The sequence below is a fragment of the Vanellus vanellus genome (genome assembly GCF_965231255.1).
Source record: "Vanellus vanellus genome assembly, chromosome: 2".
Lineage (NCBI taxonomy): Eukaryota > Metazoa > Chordata > Aves > Charadriiformes > Charadriidae > Vanellus > Vanellus vanellus.
The window spans coordinates 16815633-16842542 of record NC_138906.1 but is presented as its reverse complement, the minus strand read 5'-3'; the positions used below and the strand labels follow the sequence as shown (position 1 = coordinate 16842542).

Sequence of the window (26910 nt, the reverse complement as noted above, 5' to 3'; positions counted from 1 at the left end):
CTGCTCAGTCCCACTTCACTTGTCCTTCCCTCCAGCATGCACTGGTTGAAGATAAAATGATGAACAGTCCTGTATGTGGTTCAGAAAGATTCATCAGCTCAAAATTCCACAGGCAAAAAATTTTGACGTACCCATCATCTTCCCGATGTGTTTTCTGTGTTGCTCAGTGAGGTTATGTTATGTACTTAAGTGACTTGAGACAGTTTTGCACATAGAACATGTTAAATATAGTGATGCAATTTGACACTTCCCAAGTTCCTAAATTGGTGTTACAACATCTTGGTCCATTCAAGAAGGAAGCCACCCCAAGCCAGCCAACAGAACAAACTTGTTCTGTGAATGAATTCCTCAGCAGTTTGTGGGTTATCAGTGCAGGTAACTGCAGTTTTTCCTTGTCATACACGTAATAATAGTTTTTCCTTAGTTTCAGAAGAAATTTCAGGTCATGCCATTGCTCATAAGAAACTTCAGAGTGAAAGGAGATTTATCTTACTTTTTGAGCACCCCCTAGTCCTTGTTTGCAATCAAAAGGGTTTGAGTTGGTCATGCCCTGTTAAAGACACAGATCTATCCAAATGTGAGCGCTTCACCAGTGTGACAGAGCCATCTTCCATTAATAGGATACACTATGAAATACTTTATATTACCAGATTAGCTCATTATTGAGCAGTTTTACAGACACAATTTCTTCCTCCCAAGATCTTTTCTTTGATATAATTGTACTGGCAGACTTAAATCTAGGCCTGCTTTATGCTTATATATATATCAAAACTCCATAAATTTAGCTAGATCTTTTTCTGAGAAAATTATCCAGAAGATGACTGCAGCCTCACAGAACTAGATTGCTCCATAAAAAGCATCAGTTCAATAGCACTCAGAAAAAGCAGAGAAGCAAGTGTTACAGATTACTGGGAAAGGAAAATGGGTCTTGAGAAAGAGGTCTACAAAAGTCCCAGTGGCACAGAAATGTTGGAAAGGGATTAATCTCTCTGAAACAAGAACAAGGGGTCACCAAATCAGCAGAAGCCAACTTCAAAAAATGCGAGAGGTCCATGAAGTGGTAACTTATGGGAATTCTCTTCCAAATGAAACCAAGCCATGTTTACGTGGATTCCAAAGACAACTGTCTAAGCATATGGATAAAAGCAGAACTTTGAGCATCATCATACAGACACCTCACACCATTCTCAGGAAGGCCCCTGAGGTGACTCATCTAGAGAAGACTAGTGAGAGGAATCATCATGTTTGATTTTCTGGGAAACCCATAGATCTGGCACCTCTGGAGACAGATTTAGCTAGATGAGCTCTTGGTCTGAGCAAAACCAGCCTTGCTCTGGCAGGACAGTCTTCATTTCACTTCCCGTCCTCACTGACTACCCAGGAGTACATAAAGCACAAGCAGCAACAGCTCAAGCTGAAAATACAGTAGGCATCAGGCACTACAGATAAATTGGCAGTTTCCAGTATCTGTAATCTGCAGGCTGAACCACTGCAAGCAGGCATCCATTCTTTGTGCATCCCAAAACAGATTAAATGCTTTGTCATCTTCAAAAGTCTTTACAATTCGACTTTAAGTTGCTCAGCAACTGTATCAAATGTACATCATGTGCCCAAACCCTTGATCAGCTTCTACACTGTTTCATTTTGAAGTTCCATTTTAAAGAGTAAGTGGGGAATATTAAGTACGTCTATGGTTCCTTGATTGCCAGTAGGCCTGAATTAAGGCACTCTCCTCTAGTTCTTAAATTTCCTTCTGCTCCTGGAAAGAAGAAAGTAGAGTTCTCTCTAACCTGCCTTCAACTTAACTCTAGAATGCAACTGTTTAAGAAAAAACCCAATCCCTTGATGAATAGGATGTAGCAATAGTCTTCCCTAACTCCCAATTACAACTGAGAAATAACTACCTGTAGATACAGCGCAAGGAGAGGAGAGATGGGTTTGTTGGTGAGGGTTTTGAGATTTGTTTTTCAGGTCTGTTTTTGAAAAGCAGCTGAATACTAAGACAGACATCAGTGCACTGGAAATAAAACAGCTGCTTTGAGCAAAAGAGGAAACCTCTCCTTTGAGAGAAAGAACACCCACATCTACACCCTATGCCAAAGGAGAATGGAGAATTCTTTCAAGTGTGTCACTTATTGTATCCCAGATAGATACATGATGGAAGTTGATGTTTAAAAAACCAAAACATACACAACCAAGAGAAGCCATTAAAAATGAATATTTGTGAGCTACATAGAGCACATGCCTTTGGGAGAGGTCAAAGTAATCCCAAATTGAAGGGGTTCAAATTCTGACATATCACACCTGTAATCAATTTCCAAACATTTCCACAGGCATTAATTGTTGGGGTTTTTTTTCCCCTTCGGTTTGTTTTTTTGTTTGTATTTTTTTTGTTTGTTTGTTTTGTTTGTTTGTGTGTTTTTATTCTATCATGGGCAGTCTTTCGAAGACAGACTTAAACCTTCATATTCGTGTGTGGGAAAGCTTACTTGTATTAACAAACACTGGAATAAGAGGTTAGAGACATCACATGATTATGATTTACATAGAGATAACTGCTCATGAAACCTATCAAGTTTATGACAATTTAATAAACAGGTGCAGAGACTGAATAAATGCACAAAGTTCAAAGATTTTTCTTCTCTTTATTTAAACACAAATACATTTACAGCATGCAGGTAAGTTAAAACTATATGGCGTCTTCCCCAAACCAATTGTTTAATGCATCTTAAGTGTACTGAAGTTAAATCATATTCCACAGGTAGACTTGTCCTCTCATGTCAAATTTAGAGTTACACACAGTAGTAAGTCAGCATTTAAGTTATGTAAATAATTTAGTTGTTCACCAGAAATAAATATTATTTCACTAAGTTCCTATCCTAAACCATCTTTTAAAAAATATGATCTAGAGGAACATAAAAATAAGAACCATTCACACTGCAAGTTGAAACAGCAGTGTTTAACATTCCTTGTATAGACTGAATATTTTAACTTATAAAAAACAGTACTTGTCCTGTCTGGCTGACCTATGAGAGCCAAACGAGAAAATGTAAGAAGTGGTTGTTGGGTTTGTTTTGTTCTTTTTTTTTTTTTTTCTTTTTTTCTTTTTTTTACATTTTAAGAGGCAGTTCTTGGTAAACTTCATAAAAGGTTTAAAATAAAAAAAAGTTTAAATATAAAAAGGTGATGTACACTGAGCTACAGGCTAGTTGTTTAATCTATTTTTATTTTTTAAACACAGCAATTTTCAGCACCAAAACCCATGATAATTACCTACAGGAATGAAACCCCCATTCACAGGCATGAGAAAAAAAATCCTGCTTCATTTGAATCTACTTTAAAGAAAGTAGGAGTTTTTTGTTTTTATGATTGCATATTAACAAATGAAGGTCTGAAAACCTGTAGTTAACATTGAGAAAGATAACAGACAGTGCTGTTTCCATTGGGAGAAATTTCATTCAAAACAGTTTGCTGTTCCTTTTCTTTCCTCAGTGTGCTGTCTTTAATCATGCTCTAAAACAACTGCAGGTTTGGAGTGTTTGGCAGCCTTAATGAACAGAACAGTCTTAAAAGCTGAAAACTCCAAAATAGTGAGATTTCCAACTGATACACTCAACCTTTCAAAAAAAAAAAAAAAAAAAATCAAACTATTAAAAATTCAGATTACTGTAGATATAGAAAAAAGTGGTTCAAGGTCTAAAATCTGACTACACTCCATCCTAATATAAATATTTTGTCTATTTATAATATAAAAGTTGAAAGTGATTTGCTGTCTGAACAGTGACAGATTCTCTACTGTTTCCACAATAACTGATGAATACCCAGCAAAAAATTCAAGCCAGCACACAAAGTGGTACCTACCCAGTCTGGAAAACTAACGGGATTCTTTCAGTAAGATTAAATACTTTCTTTCTCAAAGACCTGTTAACTAATTCCTATCCAGAAGGCAGCTGTTCTAAAAATTATAGTGGCTAAACCCTATGAATAAGTTAGGCAGATTATACCGTAAAATTTTAAACCCCAGGTTCAGCTCAGTGGGAGTATTGGAGCTCAAAACAAAATAATAAAAAAAAAATAAACAGTTTCATTTTGTTAGCCACTTTACAGGACTTTATTGCAAAGAGAAGAAAAATATTCAACAACTACTACTTTGGACATTTCATATACCTACTTACAAACGGATTACAAATACAATTCAGGGTAGCACTTTATTATTTTTTTCCTTTTTTTTTTTTAAATACACGTCTCTGGGATTTCCAGATCCATAAGTTGTATCCTTTGTGTATCTGAATTCATTGGCTAGTTGCTGAATTTTTTTTTTAAATTGAAAGTTAAAGTTTTAGCCAAAAATTCCAGTACAGTGTATGCAGTGGAATATCAAGTTAAATTTTAGGTTGTGCTCATTTCACTATTATAAAATAGCAAAAGTGAACCATCACAGATACAGACAAATGGATAGACAGGCTTATCAGAATGAAGCAGAATGTTTTCACTCCACCAGACTGTACTGTGTGTAGAATCAAGAACAGGACAGATGGCATAATCCATTGCCAAAGTCTTTTTTGTAAACTTAGGTTTACTCTTATTACTGTACAATATTTAATTCTAAATTACCCGATAAACGGGCATTTAATCAGATAACAGTTAAACAGCCTTGTTCATATTGAACTCTAGTTCTGTGGTGTAGCGATCGCAGTGCCTTATGGCAGTTGTCATAAGCACACTTCAGTATTCTTACACTGTACAAATAAATTCAGTTCCAATGCTCTATTTAGCATTCCAAAAGAAAACTGTAATGTAGAGTGCCGTTCTAATTCAGTGGGATACGTAGTGTTATGTGAAGTGATAAAAATGAAAGTATACTTAAACACTGTCGCACATTCCCTAAGACAGTAAGATGTACACAAATTAAGCTAGAAAATTTGAACTAAGATTTTCTCAACGTACATTCAGCTTGGCACAGTGCAGACTAAATTTAAGACATGAAAGACAAACTGTGTAATGAGCAGAGCTACACTTTAAGTAACATGTCATTTTTCAAGACGCCAAAATTGCACTCTAGGTTGTTTTTTGTTGGGAATCAGTTAGCAGAATTTGTAGAACGGGGAAGAGCTGTACAGGCCAGGTATAATTTATACATTTTCAAAAAATAATCCTACAGTCCCCAAAGGGAGAGATTATTGTCATGGAATGACTCCCTCTATGTGATATCCAATCCTCCTCACGCTGCATTTACTTTTCAGCAACTGTAAGTGAGAAAAACAACAGAGTTAAGGGGTTGTACCTCTTAATCCAAAAAAGCCAAGTTAATTACATTTACAGTGACCATATGCGCTATTTACATAGCCTTTAAAAGCCCAATTCTTAGACCACTCAGATAAGTGCTAATAAAACATTTACTTTAGAATAAGAAATTACACAATGCAAAGCATTTAAGGAATGGTGTCTGTTACCAACAAATTTACAGCATGATAAACTGACTGGGTATCCAATCCTGACTGCCTTAACAGAGTAAACATTAGAACCACAAACCAATTATAACCCAGCTCCATTTCCCATGACTGTTGCTACTTTTCCGGGCCAGTGAGAACTGTCAGGATACCACCTATCAGCTGTTGCAAAGTTTTGACTTTGATATTTTGGGAAGATGAAATGGGAATGAAGAGATCATTTGGTATTAATCATCCTAAAAATTAGATTTGTGTAGGGAAATAACAGTTTACCATTTCTGTATTTCTTTAATGTTTCCAGAATAATTTGTTAAATGGCGGTCACCGAATGTAAAATCATGTTCTGTATGATTTAATGATAATGTAAAATCATGACTGTACCTAAAGTTCTTCTCTAACCAGAAGTTGAGATGCTTAGTATCTGTATTAATCCTCAAAAAATTATAATAGACATTACTACAGAGAAAAATAATACTGGCTACCTGAGTATTCACAAGCTAAGAACAAGTTAATATTTAATAGTAAAATAAAGTTCAAGAAAGTTTTGTTCCTTTACTTCCATGAGGGACAGGTTCTTCCAAAAAGATATGAAAGTTGGAATGAATTATGACCACTCTCCTGCCTTTAAGTGCTAAACTCTGCTTGGTTCTACAGCAATAGGTAACATGCTGACATTATAAGAATTTTATGAAAGCTTTACAACTGCTTAAGGGATTGTGTAGCATATTGGGGGGGGGGTGTGGGGTGTGGTTGGTTTGTTTGTTAAAAAGGTGTTCTAGCCAATACGTAGCAATTTTCCAATCTTTCATGATTTATCTACAAATAGTCCAAAAGTCAAAGTGCTAAGTCTCCTATTTAAATTCTCCACGACCAACAGTGAAAGCTCTTCTCCAAAGCAAAATGCAAGCTCATAATTTATTTATTGCTGAATATATCAACTATTATAAGTACTCTTAAAGAAGTATGAAACTAAATAGGCTCTCTTCAATTAGAATTGTAGACATCAGAGCATGTGCAAACTCTAGTAGGCATCTAAAATAAATTGGGTCAATTGTGCCTTGAAATGTCTCTACATTGGACAGCTGAGATTGCTTTTGTAGTCCAAGTTGCTATCTATCTGAAGATTAATCTCACCACAGCAACATAATCAAGAATCAATGCCAGGTCCTTGTTCATTCCAGGTAAATGTTATTGAAAGTTACAGTACATATCACTTCAACCTCTGATTTCCTAAGAGACACTACCCAACATTACCAGCTACCCTAACTAGTGCTACACTCTGATTTTCTTCTCTAAATTGGAGAGAAAGCTTTGAGAAGTCAGCGAGCTAATAAAAAGAAAACAACCGGAAAAGATTAACGTAAACTGCTCTGAAGCCCCTCAAAAGAGAAGCACCCAGGAATCAAGCACCACACAATCATTTTAGGAGTATTTTCAAACTGAACATGCAGATAAGGGAATGGCTAGAAGACATTTATGTGAATGCTCAAAAATGAAGATAATGACAGAGAACGCATTCCTGTTAGGTGACCAACAGACCAACTATAATGCAGATGTTAAGTAAAAAAAGAGATGTGATTCTGTGAGCAACTGAAGCATATTAAGTACCAGACTACATATAATTACTGAGGAGATTAGAGACATTTTCAAATAAGTGCACATATTAATTTCAATTACTGTATTTTAACTAGGCTAACATTTTAAAATTACTGGAGACATGAATTTTTCTGTTAAATACTTCCAAATTACAAACACATGAAACAGTGTGTATTTGTAGTAAGAACAGCAAATAAACAACATAAAAAATGACCTTATTCTTGTATTTCATCACCAAATGTTTTCTGAAGAAAGCCATATTTAAATAGATACTAGCAAGCCAAACAAAATTTAAACCGCCCACTTCTTTCCCAAACAGTAGCTATTGGCTGTGACTGATAACTATCTCTAATTGACTGTTCTCACATTTTGTTCCTACTCCAGCAGAACAACTCCAGAACTATCATTTTACAACAAACACCAGTTTTATAACAAAACCAGCAGCAGCATTAGTCAGATGTACATGTATACTCCAAGTATAAAATTCTGTAAAAAAAAGAAGCTAATCTGATCATTTGACTGATTTTATGCCACAAAAGGAACCGTAATAAAACTACTATGAAGGGGTTTAATCATACATTTAAAAATCCTACAGAAAAACTTACACTTTGTCTTGCCGTCCTCCACCTCCACGCAGTGCAACTGGCTGGCTGTTTTGAGTGAACGCACCTCCACCACGAATTGCACTTGGATGAGTTGGAGAAGCTGCTGGATGCTGGCCAGGACGGATTGGCTTAGCTGCATGAAAAGAAACATGACTTAAGTATATACATCACAATTTTACCTTGATTATTCAAATTTACTAATGCTTTATCTTACAGTATCCCAAATGTAATAATAAAAATTGAATGCACTTTGAATATGAAAACAAGTTTAGGAGACAGTATTTTGAGAACTTAACAGATTAGTATCAACTATAACAAGTCCTGAAAAACAGAAAAGATTTTGCTTTTACTGTCCCTATTAGAATTAAAGCTAGAAAAGCTTTTGATAATGATTATCTTCACACGTATTATCTGCCCCACATAATGCATTTCCCTGTAAGAGTCCTACTTCTTGGCAATAAGGAGGAGTCAAATAAGGCACATCGTTAGACAAAGTTTCATGAGGGTTATGTTCCTGTTGGGAATCATTGTACCCTGCTGTATTTCCCACATCTACTTGATTGGTAAGCCACTAGTTACTCTGCTCTGCAAGTGGTTCTGGGTACCAATTAATCTACAGGTAACATTGTTTCATCAACTTCTTACCACCACATAAAAATAAAATTTGCTCTATTACTGAATTCAAAAACAGTAGTTTTGACAGGTAGTTCACAAGCTGCATAGACTTTGATAAATGAACTACATTTTCAATCAGTTTTGCACTAGCTCTTAACAGGACATGCACAACAGTATAACTTTAAAAAGTTCTGTAATATTAAACAGAAGCATTTAAAATTTCAGCAGGTAAGAGTGGATATAAAGTACCTACAAGGTGCAATTGCATCACAGAGACACTTCTCAAGTTCTGCCTTAGAGGAAGGTGATCTCCAGTAAGACATGCTTAGTTCAACTAGACGTTTAATTACAACAGGCTTTATACTTGTGCAAAGCTCACTAGAGAATTCTGTTTGTCTTCTGTTTGTCTTCCAGAGCACTGGAACAGGCTGCCCAGGGAGGTTGTGGAGTCCCCTTCCCTGGAGATTTTCAAGACCCGCCTGGATGCAGTCCTGAGTAATGTGCTCTAGGCAATCCTGCTTTAGCAGGAGAGTTGGACTAGATGATCTCTAGAGGTCCCTTCCAACTCTGATAATTCTGTGATTCTGTGATTCTGTGTGATTCTTCGAGACTACTTGAGAGAAATATAAGACAGGAGAGCACCTATCTTCAGGCCACCACTTGAAATGACCAAGAAAAAAAATTAGGACTTTATTCTTCAACAGCTCTTTGCAGACCTACAGAATGAGTGAAATTTAACTGCAACACTCATTTCAGCTGCATTCACATTTAACAGAATTGGATTGATTACTGAAGTCCTGACACAGGACAAGAAGGCTGGAATACATAGTTACTTCTACAACAACGTAATAGGCACAGTTAAGTCCTCCACTGGTCACACACCCTCTTGGCCCTCAGCACGTTACAGCACGACAGCAAGTGGAGGACCAAGGGAATATGACCGCCTTCCCACCACACAGCAAGAAACACTACTAGTTACTACAGACTTTTGTTTTTTCCATTCTTTTCCCCTAGGGAGCAGCTGTGGAATACTGTATGCTTTAGAACAAAGACCCAAAAAAGCAATTAGGGATCTTAGGATGTTAGTTGTGGGTTTCTGTCTGCCTCCTCCTACAAGATCAAGAGACAGCAAGACAATTTTTTTGTTGTGTGAGGTGATGGCTTAATCTCTCCCCTTACTTTGGAATACCTAGTCTTACAAAGTCTTATGGAATCATGTTGAAGACTTAAGACTCACATCCGGTGTATTGTTTTGTTCTAGGAAATGGAACACACATTTGGGCTAGAATTATAGGTGGGTAAGCTTTTCCCAGCATGTACAAAAATCCAGCTATCAGAAAGAGACCCATTTAAAATAAATAAATAACAACCTAAACCAACCATACACCACCACACACACTCACAGTCTATTAACCAAAATATAACTCATGGTAGAAGGCACACTGTGTTCCCGCATGCAGTTCCAAGTAGGGCTGAAAGATGCATACATGCACAGAGACATCAGGAGACAGATGAAGCTTTATGGGGCAAGGGATTCTTTACTAACCAATTTGCGCAGAATGTCCTCTTCTGGCCATATTCTTGGATCTTACAGCTTCCTTTATACGATCTACTTCTTGCTGATACCGTTTGCGATCACGAGAAGCATTCTCTTTGGCTTCCTTCAGTGCAGACTCCAAAGCTTTAACTCTTTCCGCTGTAGCTCTAAGTCGCTTCTCCAGTTTAGGAAGTTCACAGCGGAGATCTGCATTATCACGTACCAGCTACAAAAACGGAATCGATTATTCTCTTGGTATCTCTCTTTGTGGGGAGAGCCAACCAAACACCCTCCTGCCCCTCAACAGGCAAAGCAGTAGGGCTGCTATATTATCTTTGCTTAAGCTTTTAGTAACTAATAGTTCATCAGTAAAACTGTCATTTGCAAATCAGTTACTGTGGAAGAACATGATACCCAATGTAGGCACTTAAAGTCTACATTCTTTTTCAGTCAGAGAGAGACAGGCAAGCATCCCCCAGGCTGATACACTAACTCTAAACACTAACTTGGATGTTCTTCAGTTTAAATGCAGCTATTTTGTTACATATCCACATGCACTTAAAAAAGCTATTAATTTACTTTATAGGAAAACTTTAGTCTATTGTTTTATATTGAGACACACTCAGGATGCAGAAGTATTAAACTACAGAACAGTTACTTTATGACCAAATATGCATTCAGTTACTTCTATAATAATGCACCTTAAGTAGTTTGGTTTTAATTAAAACTTGAAATTAAGCCTCATTGTACCTGCTTGTGAACTTTTGTAAGCTGTTCAAGATTATTCTCAAGGAAGGAAATCTTCTGTTTTTGTGCAGCACTGCCTCCTGTATCATCCGAGTCAATCTCAGCACTCTGCAGTAACAAAAGCATGGGGAGGGAGAGAGAGGAGGCCGAGTACAAATCTGAACTTGCGTATTACAATCAAGCCAGAAAAATTATACCATGTAAAGATCAACTCCTAATTTAGTTCTACGCTGAAATTTATGTAGCATTCTCAGAAATGCCAAGTTTCACTACAGCACCACGTTACCTTTTTCACTCTAGTAGCCAGGTCTTGAACAAACAGCTTCCGAAGATTGTGAAGAGTCTGAAGTTCTTTTGCCTATAGTTAAAGACAAGGAATTAAAAAAAAAATTAAAAAGCCCCAAATCACTCGGGGCGGGGGGGGAACAAGCAAGTATTGACATTTGCTTTGCAACATATTCTGATTATCTTACCACAGTCTCTTCCAAACCCTTTAAATCTTGCCTTGCTTGTTCCCGTCTGTCCTGCATAACCCTAAAAGAGAATAAATTCATCCTGAAACATCCAAGCAAAACTGGAAATTTCAGTATTTTAGGAGATAAGAGTGATAAACACTATATGGTATGAATGAAAAATGTTTTTCAGTTGAAGCCCTCAATTAATGATGTAACCAACAGATGAAACCACACTCAGAAATCCACATGGGGTGGGTGGGAGAGGGGAGGATAAAATGGAAGTACTTTTAATATCGAAGGAATACAGGCAAGTACTTCAGATGCATAAATTTTAAGTTTTTCAAACAGAATCATAGAATCATTTAGGTTCAAAGAGACCTTTAAGATCATCAAGTCCAACCATTAATCTAGCCCTGCCAAGTCCACCACTAAAACATGTCCCTAAAGAAAGACTCCCTGATTCAGGTTCATTATGAATATTTGGGGAGATGATTTCCTACAAATGTTCTTATCTCTGACCAGCTGAGATGAGATTAAGGATTTTTTTCTTTGTTTTGTTCTATCACCTCACCCCCAACACATTTGCCAAAGCTAGCATCACAAACAACAATCTCAGTTTACAGGAATATAACCTACTGATTATCACTTTACAGAGCTTCTGCCTTCCTATTTAATGTGAAAGCATTTACTGCACTGCTAACATTCTCTCTCAGAATTATAAGGCAGTGCAATTAGTAAGATGACAGGATACAGGAAAGAAATTTGGACTTGCTAAATGAATAAACATTTGAAGTAATAAAATATTCTAAAGAATATTTCAGCATCCTATTCATTTTCCAGACCTCAGTGGAAAAGTACTTCCAGGCATCTCTAGACAATTCTAAGTAAAAAAAAGTGAATAATCTGCATTGTTACTGGCCTGTCATTTGCCATGCACATTTATGACATACAATGGAAAATAACTGGATTCAAAAAGGCTGGTGGAGGACACAGAATACCAAACTAATTTTTAATGTTTCTTTGCAAGTCTTTTGAAGAGGGAAGTTTCTAATACAGCAAGTGCCTTTAAGGGATCAACGCTATACACAGTTTAGCCTGTAAACTAAAATAAGAAGCAATAATGTGCTATGTATATATCAAATGTTACAGACAAGAAAACCTACTGTAACTAATGTAATTTTTGTAATCATTTTGGCATATAAATAAATCAGAATAAGATGCATTCACAAGAGCAGAGTCCTGTTAAAATTTTAGTCAGTTAAACCAACATTGTATTTCACAGGAAGGCTAAAAGAAAAAAGAAGTGTTGCTTATTGGTTACTAGTACAGACCAATTGGGTCCCTCTGATTATTTAGCCAACGTCTGCTTTTAAACATGGCCAAAAAGCATGCACTTTTGAAAAAGTTAAGTGTATAGTTTTAACTTCTGTAAAGAAATTCGCATATGCTCAAAAGGGGTCGCTACTGATACTTGTGTAAAGAAATTCGCATATGCTCAAAAGGGGTCGCTACTGATACCCTAGAAACATTTCCAGCTGATTATGATTAGATTTCTAGAAGTTGAGAACTGTTTTTCAGCTTGACCCTTGGACACTTACCTGCTAGCAGAATTCAATTCTAATTATTGCAGTAACTTTTCAGTTTCTAATTCACTAATACACTGTATTTAGTTACTCAATGAAGTATATGCAGTGGCTTAATCTCAAGAATAAGCCAGTTAGAACCACCCTAACTAGTAAAATCACACAAGAACAAAAAAAAAAAAGGGAACAGAAGAAGCTGAAAAAAAGAGTAAGGGGACAGAAGGGGAAAAAAAAAAAAAAAAAAAAAAGAGTAAGGAAACTGTTACAAGCCTCTTCCAGAGCATGCAATACTTAGCTGCAAATTAAAAAATTAATTATTCCAACTTACAGCATCTTAACAAAGAAAAATTTGTGACCTTCATATCTTACATCATTTTACTTCCAATTTTAAATATTAAGGCAGAGCAAAGGTTTCAAAAAAGTTAAGTTCAAGAGGCCTCTGGAGCCTTTTCTTTAATAAGCATATCATACAGTAAGAGCCACTTCATCATATTAGGTCACTAGTTTTTTAAATTTAAGTGTTCCCTCAGAGATTTGTTTTACGCACAATTATCACTTACGTAAGTTCATGCAGTTTTCTACTTTTTTCCTGATCAGTTGCTTTCAACTTTTCATGCTCAACTCTAAGACGTTCCTGTTCAAGCATCATCTTCTGGTTTTGGCTGAACACAAAAAAAAAAAAAACAAACCACACTACATCAACTGAACCTGTCAGACATGCTATTTGGTAAAGCAACACAAGTTAGAAAGACACTGCTTGAGAAAACCTTTGCCTCTTCCTTCCCACCATATTATGCTTCTGTACTCACACAATCCAGAGACATTTGGCACTAACAAAATAATGACAATTGCTTACTCTTGAAGTTCAGTGATAAGTTTCTCCTTTGCATCAACTTCATCTCTTAGGCTACTGATTTGTTTCTGATGTGTCTCACGATGACTCTGAATTTGCTGTTCCACAGCTTGCTGTTAGAAAAAACAGCATGTATTATATGCTTTAAGAAGTTGCCATACTTCACTTTGGTTTTCAAAACAACCAATGAAATTAACTTACCTTGACTTCATTTGCAGTTTGAACCTTATTTAAGTGCTCTTTCTCCATCTCATGGACTTTTTCTAGTAGGGATAGAGGAGAGAAAAGAAAACGCTTTTTAGTCAGGTAATTAGGCAACCACAGGGAAGATGGCGTTAATTCCCCCTTCCCCCACAGCATCTTAAACTTTGGAAAAAGTCTCCTCTCACCACAAAGATCAACTAAATTAGTAACATCTTCAACTTAATCCTATCTGTAGCAGTTCTTTCAAACAACAAACTTGCTTCCTCGTTGACTAATTCTACATGTCCAGTAGCAAAAGCCATTCTATAGCTCTGCCCTTCAATCTGAATAGAACAGAACACTTTCCTGTTTATCACTATATATGTAAAATGGTGGTGGGTGGGTGTAGGGAGGCAATTCCTACCCTGTGCTCGGAGTTGAACTAATTCTTCATTAAGAGAATCCACAGACTCTTCCAGTTGCCTTTTCTTCTGTTCCACATTCTGAAGATACTCAGTCAATGACTTGATCTTGGCTTCATGCTTGTAGAATGGAAAGATTCATTTACTTTGGAATTAGGAATCACGGAATTACATCTGCATAAATAGTTTATACATATTTTTAAACAAGTAACCTGATCTCAAAAGAAAAACGGTGCCAATTAAACTTTAAGAAGAATATGACTACTCAAGTAGATCTGTAATGTAGCCTGTAAGACAATGTCTTTATTCCAGATTGGAATGAAATAAATTTTTGGCTGGGAGAAGAGATGTTTTGAATGTTAAATACTATCAGAGGCAAGAGAGTCCCACTGTATTTAGAAGACTGCACTGAAATATGCATTTCCTGATTTAAGAGATGACCATCTGTATGTAAAACAAAATATAGAAAGATTAAATCGCGTATGTAGATGACAATTTTCAGTTTTAGAAGTCACATTACTGATCTTTTCTAACAAAGACATTAAAATGGCCTTTCTCACATTAGAAGTAAATTTAATCTGCTATGCAAACATACTGTAATCTTCCTATGCCATTGCTACCTCTCCCACTTCCCACTTGCTGCATTAGTAGGCAGCGTTCTCACTAGCCATTGCTTCTGTAAGACATATATTTGTAAAGGATCCTGTGATGGAGAACATATGGACCCTAGTATTTAATACAAATGTTACAAAAGCAGTATCAGGCTAGAGACACATTACAAAAATTCTGATATCCTGTCACACAATTACCAAGAAGCATCCAAACTGAAAAGAGTATTGAGGATACAGCTGAATCTTGTGGCTGTTTGATCACAAAGTACTTTGTTAGGTGCCAAGAAGAAACTGCAACTTCCCCCCCAGCAGGTTAGTGAATTCAAAAGAACATTTAAGAAGTACAGTGTAAAGAAACGCTTACCTGTGAGATACGGAGCTGGCAGGCAGCCAACTCCTTTTCATTTTCTTCCATTTTCTTATTGCTTTCTGCTTGTGTGCCTTCTAACTGTTTGCAACGTTTCACCATTGTTTTTACTTCTGATTTCATTTTACTAATGTACAGTCTTGCAACTGTGAATTCTTCATCTATCATGCCAGTTCCCTCAGGCTGCTGAAAAGTACAGTATGACATATTTAGAAAGCTCAGATAATAAAAGAGAATTAAAGATGAGCTGGAGCAAAACTTAGTGCCCAGCATACATCCCCTGCCTCAGCTGATAATCAGAGCATTTACACACCAAAACGTAACTTTTAAGTTTTCTAACTGATTATTTAGAAGTTTGCACAAAGGTAATGAGTCACTTGAAGAGGGAAATACAGTTCGCTATAGATTTTTAACACTGCTCACATCCTTGTCCTTCAGTGATCTTCTAGATTTATCTTTTATTTCAGTTCCTCATTCCATTTTTAATAAGTAACACTTTAATTGCCACTGTAGGTCAGCATTAGATTTCGAGGATGCTGTTGATTATGACCATTTCATATGGCAGCTTAACAGTGAGAATGAAAACACTACTTCGGGGGGAAGAAAAAAAAAAAAAAAAATCATACCTGCTCTTCCTTAACTTTGCACAATAAAATTCTGTTTGGGACCTGGTAAGCATAAGCAAGGAATAAGCTTATGCCCAATTTATTAATATAAATGAGGCTTTCTATGGCGGTTATTTTTACTGTACTAAGAAAACTGAACCCACATATTCACAATATCTGTACCTAATACATGGCATTAAAAATTACACTAATTCTTACCTTGACATCATTATTTCCTACTGCAATTCCTATCTCTGCAAGATCTTTTAGTAAGGAGGCCATCATCTCCGTTGCTCGTTTCTTCTGATGGTTGGTCATTTCTTTAAGTTTCTGAAGCTCAGCATCTATACTGGCTAGAGTGACCTACAGCAAAAGAAGTTATGCTTCAATAAAGAAAAAAATCTCTTGTTTTTAGAACTACTTTCATATTATTTATTTAAATACAACAACACGTGGTTGGCTACTGAAACATTCAATTTTTATGTCTAAAACCAGACTGATATCAACCTATATGAATACACCATATAGTAAAAATTTAGAAGTCCTAGAATGATGGTATTTCTTCTGAAAAAAAAAAAAAAAAAAAAAAAAAAAAGTAAAGTACTGGAGAGAGAGGCCTTCAGCTCACAAAAACATAATCTTGCAATTCTACAACAAAATTCATGTCAACATTGTTAAACAGCACTCAGTTACATACGGTTAAATATTGCAGAGGATTGCAATTATAGGAAAAAGGTACATGGACAACAAGTCGAACCTTTTCACCATATTTTGGTAAAGGAAAATAATTTCATCTTTACCTACACAGCTCTTATATCTTTCCTACTTGCAGATCAAAAAACAGCACTCAGTTTGGAGAGTTCATAAGTGCTACACTTACTCTAGAGCAGTTTTTCAGCTAGTTTGAGCTGCTGTGCTTGTAATAGCTGCAGCTCAGCAGCTTGCATACTCAGAAGTTGCCTGCTCTCTGTTCTCCAGTTTTAAAAAAAATGCCAGAAGTTTTACAGCAGGAAAGTTTGAGCCAGTGATGCCAAAGGATGGTTACTGCATGGGTTAGCTGTGACAGACCGAGAACAGTGAAAAATGCCTTAATTTTATTACAACAGTTGTTGCTTTCTCCTGGACTGAGTTATTCATGACACTTAACAGATGTTAGTTATAAAATCTAGAATCGCTTCGTTATCTATAAACTAATATAAACTATGTATAAACAGCAAAACAAAGACAAAAAAAAAAACCAAACCAACACGCACTTCAGAATCATACACGTAGACAGCTAGCCTATTCCACCAATTTTTTTAATGCTGCTCATAATAGGAAGACCAGAGATCATCCAACTTTCAGCTGACCTTGAAGTGATATAAGTTACCAATAAAGATTACTCAGCTCAATACTTAGAAGTTTAAAGAGAGGTTTCATGATCTTGTGAACATCAATTTTAATGCCAGTGTTGTATCTAGTCAAATCTTACTAACTGAAAATTGAAAGCCACATTCACTAGAAGACCTTGACCCACTCAATTTTCAAGACTAGAGAAGAATGAGACTTGCACCATTGCATATTCTGTCTGCAATGCCAGCAAATAAGCTGATCCTTTCCAGTACTTAGAATTTTAAGATAGGTGGAGTATTAACCATTTAAAACTGATAGAAGTTTGTCAAGTAAGTGGCTACCAAAACTGCCAGTCAATTCAGAAATTATGCAGGTATGTGAGGAGGCATATGGTATTCATCCTGCAGGATGGATGCTGCATGTGTATTTTAACTAGAGCAATCTTTTGGAATTTGTCCTCAGTGCTGAAGACTACTTTCAGAAAGTAAAATCAACTGCCCATTTTGGAAGGCATCAAGGTAAGTTATATTTTACATGCCATAATACACCATGCAAATACACATTCCTTTCAAGAAAAGCTGTAGCATGCTCACTGCGATTTCAAGATTGGAAGGAGCAGTTCTTAAGTGAGGATTACACCAACTGCACCAGAAAGACAAACAAAACTGAGTCAGATCACCAGCATGTAATGAAAGCGTTTGCTTCTGATACTTAGGATTTCTCTGAATACTCTTCAGGTAGTAAGACCCCATAGGTTCTAAAAAGTTGACAGCGATCAAGGTCAATATTCGCTGCACATTTTTCTGAAGCTTACTGGTTTTAGGAAATCATCCTCTGCTAAAACTAAACAAGTTTTAGACTTAAGCTCCCATTTTCCCTTAAATGACTTCAAGCAAGAAATACAGGTAAGACAAGAAAAGTTACATTGAAGACTGTCAGTAATTTCTTATCCCAATTTCGTACCGATTTCTGATTGAGTTCATCACTAAGCAGTTCATATTCCTTTGCCTTATCTTCTACTTCCTGAGACTTCTGATCATAATTGACAGCTAATTCTTCAAGGGCTTGTAGCACCTCTTTCACTTCCTCTTTAGAGGCATCGTTTTCAGCCTGAAGGCGATTCAACTCTGCTTGCAGGTTGTCTTGGTCCCGTCTGGTTGATGCTAGAAGCTGCAGCATTGATAGAGATTTATTGAAAATTACAACAAATATATATGAAGAAAATTCCATGTATAAGTTGAATCTTATTAAAGCTTTTAGCTACTACAATAGCTTATATCAACGTTTTTAGTGTCTAGCATCATCCAATAAGGATGCTGAGGACAGGTACAGTGAGAGTATAATGGACAATTAAATTTATCATCCACATCCGTAGCTTTTAACGTATTTTTAAAACAGAAGTGATTGCAAATCAAGACACACAAGGACAGCAACTGGAAACACACATGGGATATTTCAAGTTCTCAAAAAAGCCACTGAACATTACTCATGAGTCTGAAATTGTCAACAGGCTAGGGACTAAGCTTCCAGCATTTTCACACTGTTAGCTGCTGAAGAATAACTAAACAAAGTGAACAGTTGCTAAAAAGGCAGATTTATTTATTGAAGTAAGATCAAACAGTAGCTGCAACTTCCTGAGTCCTTGACCTATTTCCTTCTTGCCATGTACACAAAGATTATTATTTTTCTGATCTTTGTGCCATATAGATTTTCTCTTATACCTTGGCTAAATGAAATTAACAGTTTCATTATTAATAGGTATTTTCCCCATTTAATTAAGTTACATCACTAGCAACACGGGCACACAAATCATTTGAATATTCTAGTAAGTATGGTCTGAAGTAACCCATAGATCCTTCCTTTTTCATTATGGGCCATTACATTTCCCTCCTCCTCCTCCCTCTGTCTGTACAGCAACTGATCAAAAGTAAACCTTAAAGCAGATTTCTTAGAGTAAATCAAGGTATCTTCAGTTTTGACAAACTGCTAACTTTGCATGGAGAAAACGGCCAATGTCTTCACATAAGATATTTCAATTCCTTCACTCTGAACGGACACTTAAGGTTCAAGTAAACTGTTTTAAGTTTAGCCATTAGCTCAGTGTAAGTGGGAGAGGAATGAATAGGGAGAACATTTAGATAAGGAACAAAAGAACTATTGTATAGTAGTAAGCTGCCACTCTACTCCCTGGTCATAAACTGTGACCTATTCAGAGCATCTCAAATTTCTTTCCTGTAAAAGAAAAACAAAAATAGAATAAAGATACAAGAGCAAAACTCACCTCTTCCTGATCCAACATTTGTGTTTTCAGTTTTTCTACTAGTTGGCTCTGCTGATTAATTTCTTCATCCTGCAGTTGAAATAAGACTGTGTTCAATAAACTGACAAATACGATTCTGGAAAAATAATTTGTCTAACATCTACTGTCTCTATAGCTTTTCCATATTCTGAGACAACTATACAAATGTGAAAGCAAGAAAATAAAAAAAAAGTAATCCTTTTAATTTCACTGGCTGATCCATTACACTCTTAACCTGGCATGTATGTGTAAAACACCATGCTTCAAAGACAAAACTCTTACACCTGTGCTTTTCCAAGTCTTCTCCACGTTGTTCTAACTTCCAAGAAACAATTAGGATTTAATTAAAAGATTTTTTTCTCCTCTCCAAATGTAGTACCACTGCTTAAACTTAAAATTATGTTCAAATAAAATATGCATAACATGGAAGGTAAAAACTGCTGTCTTCAAGTTACTCACTTTCCTGCTTTCTCATTATTTTCCTTCTTCCAGTACAGCATTATTACAAACAATCAGCTAGGAATGTTCTACACCCAGAAAGTAGAAATACCATTCAAAATTATCATTACTTTTTCCTTCCTAACCTTCATTTTTATCTTTTTTTCTACGTATTGATACTTTAGTTTTTGGGACATTTTTTAGTAGTTTCAACAAAGGAAGCAGAGCAACTAAGAAAGGATGCTCACTTAGGACCAGGTAAGGCAATTTTGACTTCTGTTAATTAGATTCAGAATTAGAGTAGGCACTCCCAGCAAATATTTAAGCAAGCTATACTAACAAATGAAGACCAACAAATTCAATATTACATAATATAGTTCAAGATGTATTTCCAAGAGGTCTTACATTAAATAAGAATGGCATACCTTGTCGTCCAGTTGTTTGTATAGTTTGGCAATTTCTTCCTCACATTTTCTTCTCTCAGCATCAGTGAAATTGCCAGTTACTCCAATTGTGGTAGCTGGTTTATCATTAACAACAGTAATATCCTTGTCCACTGCAAAAGCTTCTAAGTTGGCCTTCTCCTTGTCAAACTGTTCATCAACTGGTACAGTCTCCCCTTAAAGAAAAGAATATACTTAGTTTTGGTAGAGTCAGCATGAATTGTTTTCCACAAACAGCCTTGAGAAGTATTACATACTCCCTACTAACAGTACTGCTCCACAGTTAGTAAGCAATCAATTTCACATGATTACATGGTAAAAAAAAATGACCACTAGATCATTCAAACTCTCTCCTGCTTACCACAGAACATTATATGTCATCCAGTTACTCTGCTATGAGCTCCAAATCTCACATCAAACCTTATCTTCTAGAATGGCACCTAACTTGCCCCAAAGACAGAAAATCCTTTCTTTTCCCTTAGCAGTCTGTTTTGCTGGGTAGCCATATTCACTTTTAAATTGCTTTGCTTCTAATTTAATATATTTGTTCAGTTACACTTTTATCCTTTTATGTTCATTAAGCCTTTCTGGATGAGAACACTTACTTAGTTTCGCATAGAAAAAATACCACACACACTAATCAAGGCACTTCTCTGGTAAACTACACTAAATTCCTTAGGCACCTTATTACAAAACATTTTATGCAGTCCTTGGATGGTATGGGCTCTTTTCAACACTCCAGTACCTTGTGTCAATATTCTGGAAGAACTATACTTAACATTTCAGGTGTGGCCTCATACCATCTCTAGAAAAGATTTAAAAATAGAAAAAAGTAGAAAAAATCATATCACACTAAACTTACTTAAGCAAGCCTATTTTTCTCAAATTTACACCAGGGTGTGGTACAGCTGCCTACAAGATTGCAAAACCATCTTCTGTAGCTGCCAAACTCCAGAATACATCTGTAAGTATGACCTATGTTTCTGCATTCCTGAATTTAAGGCTTCATATTTAACTTGCATTTTGCCAGACACTTCAATAGATAAGATGTCAGTTATTCAGGAAGAAAAGACGGGAACTCATTCTGTACTGTCAGCAATATTGGTTTTGGGGTGGGTTTTTTTATCTATTAACACGTTTGAGTTTTAAACAAAGATAAGGTCTTGTGATAATGATTTGAATTAGAAAACCAAACCAGAGGAAACTTTACTCAGTTTCTGCATTTACAATTAATATCATTTTCTTCTCCCCCAAAATAAAAATTTTAGACTGCATGTAACTCCAGTTCTGTAGTAAACGAAGCATTGAACAACCTAATACCAATATACTTCCAGACATTTTTGCCATTATGAGATAATTAGAAGTTTTTCCAGTTGCAATACAGTGAAAAATATGAAGCTCCTATGTCAACTTATTATCCTAGCTTTAATATTCCTACTACTGTATTGCATAGAGATCTTAGTTATTTTTGGTATCCTGAATACTAATTCCGTGCCTATCGTCTTGCCTAAAGTTTGCAGAACAAGAATATAATTGCTTCTCACCATTCCGCCATCTGTTGAGTTCATTCTCTAGCCACTGTATGGTGTTACGCAAAGTCTTGTTTTTCTCTTTTTCCTTCTCATACTTTTTCTTCCATTGTTCTGCAGTGAGCTCCACGTTGACACAGACTGTGTTCTTAATGGTCTTAGCTCTACACAGAAAGAGCAAAAAGGTCTGAAACTGTTTTTTTTTTTTTTAAAAGAAAAGAATTAAAGGCTCTTAAATAAAATGTCTATGTATCACTGGTGAAAGCGTAAACAATTCCCACCTCTTACAAAAGCTTATATCTACTCCCTGCCAACTTACTATTCTTTCAATTGGATTGTTAATGGACAGGGCAATACAATAAACTTTGGGAAGGCTGAAAAACCTCTAGCTGGTTGAGTTAGAAAAATTCAGGTGCATACTTTCACCTGAAACAATTTGAATCAGGACAGTGCACAGCTTTGAACAAAGGGTATCACTCACCACCGCTAGCAAACATTTCTCCAACAGACAGCATAACACTTTGAGGGTGTAAAACATCAAGCTTATTTAAGAAACCGCCCATTTTAACTGAAAATCAGTTGTTGGATGTCCATTAACCAAAGAGGCACACATGCTACAAAGTTCAGATTGATTGTCTACATTCGGTCAGGCGCCCCTCGCTTACCTCAATAATTCTTCTCCCACTACAAATACCCACCCCCAGCCCCAAAGATGAAAACAGGAAAAAAGTTTAGTGGTAGTTACAAATTTTTCCCCCTATATTATGACTCCTATAAGCATCTTTCTGCAAAGTCTTACTGGGACTGATTACTACCAAAAGGCACATGATTTCCTACTAAGTTATGTGATACTTACCTAGCCTTCAGTCACTATAGCTCAGGGTTTCAACATAAATTTAACACCTCTAGAAGGCTGAATTAACATACCAGACCAAGTACGGTAGCTGAGATAGAAGTGTAATCTAGTAACTCCTGAAGTAGACAAGAGCATGAAGCAGTGAAACTAGAGCTACAGCTGGAAGACACTTCCCAAAATTCAAGAATTACTAACAGGAAAGGAGCTCCTAGATTCTGAGAGGAGACCAAAAAAAACCTCCACTGCTGCAGAATGCAGTCATTACTCCACACCCACTATTGATCCATATTCTGCCAGGGTTTCAAGAAGTTCTGAAGTCATTTAGTCTACTTTCCATAATAAAAATATTCTCTGAGAAGATCAGTAGAAAACTATGTTGTTGAATTAAAGCAGAAGAGGTAGGCTAACAGAAGACCAGGTGAACCAAGTGAAACGCTGACAGCTTTTGTAATGTGCTCCAGTAAACGAAGTGATTAAATTTAGTGGTCAGGAACTTGAGTATTACAATGAAACATTAATAATAGAGTGGCAAAGAAGTGATACCTAACAAAATACCAAATTTGAAATAGGTACTTATAAATTCAATTACAAATGACACAGGAATTTAGAAGTATTAACTCAAATGTTACTGGAATGCTAGATACAGGAAACAGACCAAAAGATGTAATTCAGCATGCTATCGAAAAAGGTTGGCAAAGGACAGGCTCTCCCAGCACATAAAGGATTCAACTTAATAGGGGAAAACTCATTCGTCCCTCCTTCCACATTAAAAAAAAAAAAAAAAAAAAAAAAAGAGTATTAATTGCCTTCCAAGACTATACATTAAACTGAATTTTGAACCAAACTATACGCTGTCTTCCTGGAAATAGAGTCTTCAGGTTCCTACCCAATTTAAGTATTTTCATATAGATAAGATAGATCACAACATTTAGCCATACGTGCACTGAAGAATTACAGAAAGTAAACATTCTAATTAGTTTGGTTCAGGAATCTTAATAAAGTAACTTACTTATTTCTCATTCTGCATTTATTTCTGAGCATAGTACGAGCAAAATATTAAGTTATTTACTCACCTTTGGCCAAACAGAAGTGTAGATTTAGTTTCAGACTCATTGTATGAAGATGGAGAACAGCAAATAACAATAGTGGTTCTGCAATTACCCCCCAGTGAATCTTGAAGGATTCTGGTCATTTTGCTATCACGATATGGAACATAAGTCTACCAAGAAAATGGTTAAATGACTCAGTCACAGTTTTTCAGACACATTATCTAATTCGTTGAAATAAGAGCTATGCTTTTGCTAGGTATAACTTCATTAGAAAGACATTAAGTTCTACTTTAATTCATAAAACATAAGACAACACACATGGGATAACACAAAATTGTACTTCTATGTTTGGTAACTTCTAGAGTACAAGAAAACTATCAGTATGATGCTTAGGTCCCTCAACTTTAAATGTAACTTTATTAATCACCAGTATCAATATCAATACAGTACAAGAATAACAACCATTTGCAATGCATTGATGCAATTGGATTAGACTCCATTCACCGAGATCAGTAAAGAATTTCTGCATAATACTATGTTCAGAGATGCAAGCCTTTAACCTTGAAGTATAAAAATACAGAACACTTACACTGCTTTCAGCCAAAGCTGAGATGACGTTTCCAAGAGCAGACAAAGACTTGTTGATGTTCTTAGCCTCATCCAGCACTGCACCTTCTGCTCCAGTTTTACTAACCTGCACAGTATTTCAGTAAATTACTAAATTTATCTTCAAAAAACACCTTCCACATTTAATATAAAACTTGAGTAATCTTCCTTAAGTCAATCTCCCTGACTTTATGAGGCACTCACAAAGCTGGATTAGAATAAGCAAACTTCTCAGATTGTTTTCCCTGATTCACCATCAATTTTTCATTCAAAACTCAGTGTTTGAAGATGTTTCTTTTGGTTTTGTGGTTTTTTTTGTTGTTGTTGTTTTTGTTTTTTTTTAAACTGAAGTGAATATTTTTCCTGCAAATTATGCCTTTTTGTAGAAGATAAATGTATAGTTAAAAAATTCTATCAAATAAACAACTTCAAAAGTTCTTTGAAGTCTGTTAAAAAGTTTGAATTCCTTAGAGTAAAAGGAAATCAGTGTTATAAGTAATTTACAACATCAAAGCAACCAAGAGTTAGAACTTTGTCTTAATAATAAGTTCTATATAGTTTGTCCAGAGGTCATCCTCAAACAAAACAAAAAACAATAAAACAAAAAAAACCCAACCAAAAACAAGGAAAACCCCACAACAACAAAACACAACAATCAAAAACCCTAACAAACCACATACTACCACTCTCCCACCAGCACCACCCCCCCACCGGAAAATACAGAGAGTCTATATTAGCAAGAATTTGTGAGAACAGACTTTAAAGGCTGAATCTGACCTGCATGAGCGCTCCAGGAACTTAGGTAGATATCAGTAGAAATGTGAAAAAAATTCTACCCTGACACCATTCTATTTACCTTAGCTCTTCTGCCTCAAGAGCTGAATTTGACTTATAGTTCTATAACCCTCCCTTTACTATTCTCACCAAGCTGTGACGATGACTACACTAACCAATTCCATTTGCCTATGTTTAAACCAACCCAAGGAATCAAAAAAACATCACGTACTTCAAAAAGACTGGAAGAAGCATGAAAGCAAAGTTTTAAGTATACAGCAAAACAAAACTACAGAGAAAGGAGACCTGTAACCCAACCTTTTTCTTTAACTTTGTTCTCACTGTAATCCTTCTTTCCATTCTCATAAAAAAAAAAAAAAAGACCACTACTAAGAAACACATTTCAGAATAAACATAGGATCAGAGACAACAATAAGGCCATATAACAATGACATGAGGAAAGACAACAGCAAGCAGAAAGGACTGAAAAAGATGGGGGATTACCCCAGAACCAAAGATGAAAAGAACATAAATCCAGCTCTTAAAATGTTAAATTAAAGTCAAGTGACACAGAGTAAGCAAAATGGTACACTTTTCCCTCCTTGCTTTAAACCACCGACACAGGAAAGCAAGCTGTGATTTTAAACAATGTTAATCAGATTTGCAAATTAAGAAACTTGGTACCACTAAAAAAGAAAATTCAGACATTTCACATCCATGAAACTTTTTATTCCAGTACCTGGCTACCCAACACACCTGTACACATTTTTGCTCTCACAGATACTGAGACTGAACTCTAGCCTACTTCCCCACCCTATTCCATACTTACAAACCCTTCCTGCAGAAATGCAGATCAGCTTAAGGAGGTAGTACTCAATAGCCAACTCAGACTAGGATTCAGAAACCACAAAGTCAAAATTAAAACACTTCAGAGGTGACAACCGAACAATTAGTATTACATTAGCATAAAATATTTGATTGTAAAGAATGACCAGATTTTTTCAGAGCAGAAAAAGAAACTTAGAATTACCTTTTCACTACCTGCCAAGTCCACAAGGTAAAGTTTTCCACTTAGTTTCTGTTCTGTTTGAGTATTCTCTTGTTTTACATTAATAAGAAAAATACTATGACTTCGGGAGCTGTGTTCATTCATATCTATAATCCAAAATATATAAATTGTCAAACATATTTGTACAACCAAACTAACTTAACAAAACAGTATCTTCCCACAGTGAAGTGACAGATCTAAAGCTAATGAAACTGTATAGAGTAATCTCCGAATGACAATAAAACTAGAGGCAGCAAACCCAATAGTATTGTCTAATTGAATAACAAAGATCCAGTCTCCCTTGAGGTTCTATTAATACCACATAAGCTCACGGATAAGATTTGCTAGGCTGTCAACTATGGACTTCACACATTTAATTTACTCTATTAGAATAGAAAGCACATTTACATTCTGATACCACAACTTTTTTTTTTTTTGTAGATTTACAGTGTATCACATTTTATCCTTTTGTGAAAATTTGAACTAGATGGCCATAACCTTTCACCCCTTTCTGGTTTAAACACCTACTGCTTCCTCCACTGCAAAACATGCAGAGTAAGCAAGACATTGAATTTTAAAAATTATTTTAATTCATTAATAAAATTTAAGCTGACTGCAATCTGAATGAGAACATCCGCCTATTTCTTCTTCCTTTTAACCATAAATCCTTCAGAGGCCTAAAAGGACCAGCTCATTGACACCATAGAAGCAGCTCAACATAGAATAATATCCTTCTATGCAAATTTCTGCTATTTCTCCATGACTTAGTCTGGTCCCAACTTCAGAACCTTACTACCTAGGAGCAATGAAGTCGAAGTGCACGACTGAGTCATTCCTTAAAAGGAACATCATATTCTTATTTTCAATCCTTAACCAAAGAAATGAGAAGAACAATGTTTTGTTTTCT

The 26910-nt window shown here is 35.9% G+C and overlaps 1 protein-coding gene across 1 annotated transcript in view; it reads right to left on the bottom strand.

Annotated features, from left to right (window-relative positions):
- Positions 1-2625: 2625 nt before the first annotated feature.
- Positions 2626-26910, bottom strand: part of KIF5B (kinesin family member 5B) — a 37479-nt gene continuing 13194 nt past the window's right edge. Inside the window, exons 8-26 of the mRNA XM_082499139.1 lie at positions 25986-26110; positions 24165-24269; positions 23600-23745; positions 21686-21834; positions 20124-20317; positions 19243-19311; positions 17925-18131; positions 15849-15992; positions 15022-15210; positions 14049-14166; positions 13643-13704; positions 13445-13554; positions 13149-13250; positions 11024-11084; positions 10837-10908; positions 10554-10658; positions 9813-10029; positions 7652-7784; positions 2626-5246 (exon numbers count right to left, since the gene is read on the bottom strand). Of these exons, the coding sequence (XP_082355265.1) occupies positions 5240-5246; positions 7652-7784; positions 9813-10029; positions 10554-10658; positions 10837-10908; positions 11024-11084; positions 13149-13250; positions 13445-13554; positions 13643-13704; positions 14049-14166; positions 15022-15210; positions 15849-15992; positions 17925-18131; positions 19243-19311; positions 20124-20317; positions 21686-21834; positions 23600-23745; positions 24165-24269; positions 25986-26110 (2315 nt within the window). The 3' untranslated portion in view covers positions 2626-5239. The remainder of the gene's footprint in view (positions 5247-7651; positions 7785-9812; positions 10030-10553; positions 10659-10836; positions 10909-11023; positions 11085-13148; positions 13251-13444; positions 13555-13642; positions 13705-14048; positions 14167-15021; positions 15211-15848; positions 15993-17924; positions 18132-19242; positions 19312-20123; positions 20318-21685; positions 21835-23599; positions 23746-24164; positions 24270-25985; positions 26111-26910) is intronic.